At 42.9% G+C, this 9,051-nt stretch overlaps 1 protein-coding gene across 2 annotated transcripts in view; it reads left to right on the top strand.

The window, feature by feature from the left end:
• Positions 1-2,414: 2,414 nt before the first annotated feature.
• phlpp1 (PH domain and leucine rich repeat protein phosphatase 1) overlaps positions 2,415-9,051 on the top strand; it is an 89,708-nt gene continuing 83,071 nt past the window's right edge. For both annotated transcript variants that reach the window (XM_002934390.5, XM_004915308.4), the window contains exon 1: positions 2,415-3,894. In XM_002934390.5, the coding sequence (XP_002934436.3) occupies positions 2,907-3,894 (988 nt within the window). In that variant the 5' untranslated portion in view covers positions 2,415-2,906. The remainder of the gene's footprint in view (positions 3,895-9,051) is intronic.

Below are 9,051 nucleotides of genomic sequence, written 5' to 3'. Positions count from 1 at the left end.
CACATTTATCCAATATGTTTCCTTTAACAATGAGTGACATATTAAAATGCTATATGTCCATTTTAAACACGCAGTAATGTATGTGTGAGCACACACTATTACTGTATATCTGTTAATATGATCTTTAGAAAATACCTAAGTCAGGGAACAAATGGTAAGTGATCTGACTCTGATGAGTGAATCAAACTCTGATTTGAGATACTTAATGCCATAAATGTAGAAATATAGCTAGGCATGGGGATTATCCATTTTCTGGATACTTATTCCAGACTACTGATGCCCCAATTTGCTCATGTGAATGGCACTCTCAGACCTCTCTCCCATTTACCTAGAAATCCACTTATCAGCTTAGAAAATCAGTGCAATTAGTCGATTCTTGCACTGGCCCACATAGTACAACAACCTGCTTTTCCTGATACTGATCAATCAGATCAATCAGGTCATCTGGGTAATCTTAAATTTGTGTGCCTTTATACAAATGAGTGTGATGGTTAAAAAGAAGCCTTCAGGTTCAAGAGTGTGTTTTGCAGACTGGTAACTCTTATATGATATGTGGATACCCAACCCTGTTTAAGGTTAGCCCTTGCTTATCAAGTGATACAAATTTAAGTGTCTGAAAACAGTTACTGTAGCCAGCAAATTCAGTTTCATCTAGCCTGCCAGCCATGAATCACATTGTCTTTTACCTCTCTAGTTATATGGAAAATAGGATTTTTATATTGTGAGGTGTTTCTTTTTGAAAAACACATTCAATGACATTATATAAAGATTGCATGCAATCATATTATGGGATAGTTAGTGCTATAACTTCGAATAAACTACAAACTGGACAAGTGCAGTAAGAGGATAAATATTACAAAGACTTAAAAAAGATTTAGAAGAAGCAGTATTTTGTTTGTGCTCCACATTATAAAAGCAATGTAAAAAAGATATATGTAAACTGCATACTTTATTTTATGTATACTGAAAACCTTGGACAAGAAACGGTGAATAGCTACTTGCGACTTGGGCATATCTGTCAAACCTTGTCATATGCACAACTTATAGTACAATTACAGTACATATTTCAATTCAATAAATATTGCATTTGTATCTAGCAAAGCTACACCCTTTGGTGCAGCAAGTGCAGGCACACTACGCTGGCACAATGTGGCAATTTAAAGCTGGGAAACCCCCTGACAAAGGGGTGTACCCAGAAAAGTTACTTTTTGTACTTTTGTGCATTTTTTGGAATTGCAGGGGGGTATACAATCCCAGCACAAATGCATAATGGGTCGAATCCACGGGTGTAAGGAAGCAGAACCTTTGAATACTGGGGGCCCTTTCAATGTCTTATTCACAGTTTTTAAAGTGGCCTTAAAATTATTTTGCTATATGGCACACATCTAGGTTGGAACTGTATGTTTTACATTAGCAAAGCACTGACCCTGTGCAGGGCAAAAATTCTAATGCAAATGGAAAGAGATTGCATGAATGCACTTCTTTGAATCTGTGAAGAAATCCTGCACCACTTTTAGTTACAGAGATTTCATTGCACACTTGGGGGGGGGTACATTGATCTGTAGATTCTTTACTTATTATCAGTGGGGTAAAAGGCTACAGGGGTTTGTTGTCATTGTACATCCTTTCACTTGCCAGAATATTCTAATTCAGGGCGTCAGATGTACAAACTATCAATCTCTATTAAACTATCCATGCAGGTACAATCCAACAAACAGGTCATATAAAAACCTTTTTTTGCTGTATACTACATATAATAAATGCAAGGCTTCTAAGAAATGCTTTTTAACAGACACAGTGACACCTTTGAGGTTTATAAAGCCATTGCAGAAATCTTCACTAAAAGCTTGTTAAATAAATAAGGCCATTTATATTACATTGACTGACTGAGTTATGGCTCCATTTTGCAATTTGGCAACAATGGACTTTATTTAGAGTTGACTCATTTACTCCAGATGGCAGAAAAATAACTGCCTGGGGATAACCCTAACTCATTGAAGAAGCAAGATTAAATTCAATTTTTTTAAATATTACCTGTTTTTTAGGGCCCTTGTACTCAAGTCTGTTGCATCCTTTAAAAATAGTTGTATTACTTATTAAGCATAGGAAGCTTGCCCCAAATCATTTATACTTCTGCGAATCCTGTTGAACTCTCAAGTCCAGGAACATTTATCTTCATACTTCATTCCAACTTCATACTAAAATCATAAATAACATTTCCTTCAAAGAACATAAATACATAAAATCGTGGAACACCATTTTTGTGAAAAGGTACAGATCACAATAAAATGTAAATATAGCTTACATAAACATTTATCGCACAACTATACACGTCCCTGTAAATCCCTATTATAACCACTCGAGTGTCAGAGGCTAAACATCCTTGATAAAATCTAAAACGCCCCACCCTAGCATTCCAAAGCTCCAGCAGAGGACACAAACTACACTTCCCATGATGCGTAAGGGCAAGCACCGCCCTCTCCTCTAACTTGACCGTGTTGTGTACCAGGTTAACATTTGTAAGTTCTGCGAACAGTGACGGCTGCTCCTCCTACTTCCTAATCACGAAGTAATAAAAGGCCTAGCGATAACCATAGGCCGCTCCTCCCACATCGCGTGTTGCTTATCAATACCCCCTGGCTCTGTAGCGCGCTGTGACTGGCGAGCCCGCCCCTCCCATTTGTAGAACGGCTACTTAATATTTATACAATAGATGGTGTGCTCGATGACTCTATCGAAGCCGTTCCTCCTCCTTCATTAATATTGAGCAGCGCGGGCGGCGGCACGGCCCACTCAGTGTGTGTGTGTAACAGCGGGGGCTGTATGTATGAAGTACACCATCCTCATCCTCCCTTCCATGATGGCGCAGGGCAGAGTCCCAGTACCCTAGGAGAGGCGCAAGTGTGATGCTTGCGCATTCCCCGGTGAGGGCCGCCAAGGTTCGCGTCGTAGAAACTGGGGCACCGCGATCCATGGAACAGGGAGCGGCCGAAGAACCTGCGGCGGGGCCGGGGACGGAGGAGAAAAAGCGACCGCCGGTCAGTGCAGGGAACTCAACTACGGGCACTTTGCTGCTGCCCCCGGCGACTAATGGCAGTACGAGCGCCAACTCCGTACTCCTTCTGCGGAGGAGAAGGCGAAGGCTTAAGAGGAACGTGTCGGCCATCCATTCCCCGTCTCCCCTGTCTTCCTGCCCGCCGGGGCCCGCCTCCCGCAGCCTAGAACGGAGGGCACCCCTGGCATCGCGGAGCAGACAGTGGGTGCCTCTGCAGGCACAGGACAGGCAGTGTGTGCGCTCAGAGCTGCGGAGAGGCTGCATACATGTGTACGAGCGGCACGCCTCCCCCTGCCTGCGGCCGCTTATCTGCACTTTGGACACCCAGTCTAACCAAGTGGCGACCCGCCTGCTTCGGACGGGAGGGAGTTCGGGGGTACTGAGAATCCTGGGCCCCGAGACGAGCGAGCAGGGCTCGTACTTTGTGGCTGGAGTTAAGGGCCTGGGACATTGTTGGGAACCGGGGGATGAAGCGCCGCACCAGCCGGCCTCGGACTCCGACAGTCTGAGTCCTACAGTGTGCCAGGGACTGGAGCTCTTCCACTGCGGGGCAGCCTCATCCTCCTCCTCCTCCTCTTCCTCCTCAGTGGAAGAACTGGGGATGCCCACAATTCCCCGGGCAGTGACAGTGCCAGCCCGACCCAGCCGGGAGGCAGCCCAGTGTCCGGCATCCCTGTATGTTCAGCTACACGGGGAGAGCTGCCGCAGGTTGGAAGCACAGGAGAAGCCTCTGCAAATCCAGAACGACTACCTCTTTCAGCTGGGCTTTAGGGATCTGTGCAGGGTGCAAGAGGAGGGCATGGAGCCAGAGATTGGCTGCCTCATCCGCTTCTATGCAGGTGAGAAGGAATTGTGCAACCTTCCACTCAAGAATGTCCCACTTGTCACTCTCCTATTAGGGTGAAGACACACAGAGCTACTTAGTAGCAACTGTGTCACGGCTACTAAACGTCAAAAAAATACCCTGCCATAGACAATGCTGAGAATTGCCTCTGCTATAACACATGTAGAGACAATTACTTGTACATGATCAGTATTGTCTATTTTAGAAGCAGTGACAAGTAGCTGCTACTAGTAGCTCTATGTTTCTTCACCCTTATGCAACTCAACACTTTTTTGGGGAATGCTGGGAGTTGTAGTACAATGGGCTTTCTTGTGTCTGTCTTTAATACATTTTATTTGTTTAAAGGCACGATAGATGATATCAAGATACATTGAGTGACATTATTAAGTATACATCTGCGCTGAAATGGTCTGATAATTTTTTCCAGGAATTTTAGTAAAAAACACAGTTTGGGTGATTTCAGAAGATTGTAATTGTAAAAAAAGATCACTAATACAGTTCACTATTGCCTGTTACTGAAATAGGTAGGTAGATGTTTTACAGCTGGCATGCATGATGTGACACACCAATGAAGGGCAATAGGGCAGTCACTTATAGATTAACTGGCAGCTTTGCGCCTCTTAAGTACTGAAAATTGTAGCATACTTCTAAAGTACAATGCTTGAACATGGGTGCCACTCTAGGAAACATGGTATACTTGACAGTAATCAGGTATGTTTGTATTCTGTTACTAGTGTGGGGGGATTCATATTTTACTGGAAACCATCTATAGTTTGGTTAATTTGTTTGGATTAACAGTCTAGTATGTGAAACGAACATAAGAAGTTGGTGAATTTTTTAGCTTGAGATTTTAACAGTTGATAAGTTAATTATACCAGTCACAGTGTCATGACTTGGTTCTTAGAGAGAACAGAAATGCCAGGGATTGCTGTAGGATGCTTCCAGTTTACAATGGGATAATCCATTGTAGATCTCTGAATGCAATAATAACCCCAATTATGACATAATGTGATGGCTTATGTAGTACTACACTGTTGTTGCCATGTACCATAGCCTTAAAGGAATCCGCATGGAAAAAAAAGTACACATATCACTGTCAGACTAGCTGAAATGGTCAGCACTGTAAATTGCATGTATACAACATAGATCAACACTATTTCTTAGAAACATTGTTTTTCTGTGCATTTCGGAGATAATTGTCCTGTAGGCATTTAGGATTGTGGGGTGTAACTGCATTTATACACATTGGATAAGTGATGTTGAATAGCTTACCTTAACACTCAAGAGTTGCTCGCTGGCAGACAACACACCTTTCTTGGATTTACAATTCACTCTTATGATCTGTCCATTAAAAATGTCATCCTGCTGTGTTCCACCAGAATGTGTATGCATGGATCTTTGAGCACAGAGCATTCCAAATGCACAGTGACTGATGTGTTTATATGCATTTTTAATGTGTGTTTGCATGCATCTTATATGCAGTTGGTCTGTCTTTTGGGTACAGGCGCATAGGAAGATGTGTTGCCTGCCGACAGTTCTCTAGAAAATGCTTTCTCCTTTACTTACCTTTTGGATCGCCCCAAATATAGTTGGCCATACATGCGCTGATAAAAGCTGCCAACAGTCTGAGTCAGCAGTTTATTGACCCATGTATGAAGCCCTCAGACGGGCCTATCCGACCAATATCTGGGCAAAATTGCCAGATGTTGATTGGGCAGTTTTAAAAATACCAGTGGGATGAGGAGCGCATTAATGCACTCCTCCTGCCAACAGTTTGTGCCCTGTCAATGTGATCCAATTGTTTGGCCCAAGGTAGGCACATCAGGGAAAGATTTGCTCGTTTGGTGACCATACATTTGGTGGTCATAAAGGGGGCCGATTTTGGGCCTTTAGACCAATTTGGCAGCTTATCTGCCTGTGTATGGGCACCACCAACAGGCCTGAAATTGGCCAGATCTCGGTTGGGCAGGTTTGATTTTTCCGTTGAATCGGGTCTCATGTCAGCTTATTGACGAGGGCCTCGATCCGACGGCACCTATGCCTACCGTTTTTATGTAGTCGTTTGGCCCCAGTGCAAATTAGCCGATATTGCTCACCCATAGGTTGGCATATCTTAAGAACATTCGCTCACTTGGCGACCTCACCAAACGAGCAGATCTTCGTGTATGGCCACCTTTGCTCTCTGCGATCCAACTTAATCACAGGAAAATGTGAAATAGGACAATTTCCTGCAATTAAGCCAGGTTGCCAAATCTGCATATACACATTTCAGATGTTAATGCTACAATGTGCCTTTTTAAGAATGATACTTAAGGGCTCTGGCACAGGGGGAGATTAGTCGCCCGCGACAAATCTCCTGTCTCTCGGGCGACTAATCTTCCCGGATGTAAATGTAAATCGCCGGTGGGATGGCATACGCGGCAGCGCGATTGCAGTGAAATCGCGCCGCCGCGTATGCCATCCCACCGGCAATTTACATTTTCGCCGGTGGGATGGCAATCCGGGGAGATAAGTCGCCCAAGACACAGGAGATTTGTCGCGGGCGACTTATCTCCCCGTGTGCCAGAGCCCTAAAATATTAGCCTAAAAGTGGCAATACACTGGGTGACCTTTGTAGACAAGGCTGACTGTAGCCTTTTAGGGCCATGGTAGACGGGGAGATTAGTCGCCCGCGTCAAATTTCCCTTGTCGCAGGCGACTAATCTCCCCGATATGCCATCCCACTGGCTTGAATGTAAATTTCCTCTCAAGGTGCTGAAATCGCCGAAGTTTCCTCTCAAAGCAACTTTGGCGCTGCGTATGCAATCCCACTGGCGGTTTACATTCTTGCCGGTGGGATGGCATTTCGGGGCGTATATATATTAGCACCTAAGTAGAGATAGAGGTCAAATAGCATTCTTAGTTCTCTAATATCTGCACACCTATAGAATGAAAAACTTTCCAATAAAATAGGAGTGTTGCTGCCAAGAAATACTTTATTGCTGGTGCTTGACAAACATAACCTTTACTGTTGTATGAAATGTATTCACTTTATGGTGTTAATGGCCCTTTGATGGATGTTGTATATCTTTCTTCAACTAAACAGACATAATCACCATGTACTGGGTGGTGCATTGTATAGTCGCTAGTAGGAGCATATGCTTTAAAGCACATTTATGGCTCTGGCACACGGGGAGATTAGTCGCCCGCGGCAAAACTCCCTGTTCGCGGGCGACTAATCTCCCCGAGTTGCCTTCCCCTGCCATCCCACCGGCGACTTACATTGTCGCCGATGGGATGGCAGGGGAAGGCAACTCGGGGAGATTAGTCGCCCGCGAACAGGGAGTTTTGCCCCGGCGACTAATCTCCCCGTGTGCCAGAGCCCTTAAAGTGACCATGTTTGGTGTTGACTTCTATCTGTGCCTCAGTGGTGCCAATCCATAAAACACACATTAAGGTAAATTTCCTCAGAAACCAGTTACCCTGTTTCTATGTTTATTGGGGTGTGGGAGGAAAGTGAAGCATCCAAAAGAAAGCCATGTAGATTCTAGGAAAACATTTACACTCCATGCAGAAAGGGACCAGGTTAGAATCAGACTCAGACTTCATTGCCAAAATCCACTGTGTCCTTGCAAATACCCATATGATATAAGACCCCATTTGTATGTAGGACACTTAAAATAAATAGAATGATCTTTATGCAAAATAAACTCGCCCTCATACTTTTGTATTTTGAAAAAAAAAGATAACAATGTGTATGTCATATTTATCTTTTAGAGCAGTTATTAATCTTTTGACAAGTGGTGTACATAGTTTAGTTTCCATGGATTTTTAATACTTATGACCACCCAATACAAATCTGTGTATCCACTGAAAACATGAGCAGTTTCTCTTTAAAGGAGTACTGTGTTTTAATTTTGAAGTTTCCATTAAATTGTAAATTATGTGGCTATTGAATTAATAAAGTCGATATATAGTAAAGTTATTTGGCTGTTAAAAATTAAATTCCACTAGCTATGCTCTTTAATGTGACATGAAGTGGTGTTTATTAAATAGCCCAAAATGTAGAGCCTAAATATCAAAACATCTCCTCATAGACTAACACTGATATTGCCTGAGAGGTGCTTGTACCAGAGCCCACTGAACAACAGTTTCCCAACAGTCTCCATATGATATTTTAGGTAACTTATGCCCGAGAAGTGCTGGCACAAGTGTTTGTTGGGCAAATTCAGTGCTAGTCTAAAGGGGTCTCTTTAGCACTGCATTTTCAGGCTACATAAAAACATACCCGAGAGAACCAAGTTTGACATTGCCCTATGGGCGCTGTGTAACTTTCACATGTGCGTTTGATTGTTTCCAGGTCTTCGATGAACTTGAAACAAAATCTTCTCCTTCCCTATGTATTGCTACAGCATTTTGGAAACACAGATCTTTCCTGAATTTTTAATTGACTGTATGGAGTTGATTACTCTCCCCAAAGAATAATCATTCAGTACAACATCTTCAAAAAATTAAACTCAATTACAATACCGTGACATGGTCACAAATTAATTTGTTCAAATGAGGGAGACATATGCTGGCCAAGTTACCTGTTGGGCAATTTGTTGGTTCACTGTAGATCTGTGGATCTATGTAGCTCGGTTGCAAAACTGACCCAACTTGTGCATTGAGTTAAAGGATCGGTCCACATTCTGCCTGGCTAGTCAGTGCTGGTTCAACCACATCAGAGTTTGATTGGCCACATTATTTTCTAGGAGTAAGTTTGTTAGGACCCATGATTGGACATATTTTCCCCTCCCCTAACTATTTAGGAATACATATTACTTTAGAGGACAGAGGAATTACCAGAGATATGCAGTTGGAATGTAAATGTGCAGGAAATGTGTTTTTAGATGTGGCTACTTGAAGAGATTAAAGGAACAGTAACACCAAAATATAAAAATGTTTTTAAGTAATCATAATACAATGCACTGTTGCCCTGCACTGGTAAAATTTGCACATTTGCTTAAGAAACACTTCTATAGTTTATATAAAAAGCTGCTGTGTAGCCATGGGGGCAGCCATTCAAGCTGGAAAAAGGAGAAAAGGCACAGGTTACATAGCAGATAACAGTTAAACACCATTGTATTGTACAGAACTTATCTGTTATCTGCTATGTAACCTGTGCCTTTTC

This window comes from Xenopus tropicalis, chromosome 6, assembly GCF_000004195.4.
Source record: "Xenopus tropicalis strain Nigerian chromosome 6, UCB_Xtro_10.0, whole genome shotgun sequence".
NCBI lineage: Eukaryota > Metazoa > Chordata > Amphibia > Anura > Pipidae > Xenopus > Xenopus tropicalis.
This window is presented reverse-complemented; position numbering and strand designations above follow the sequence as displayed.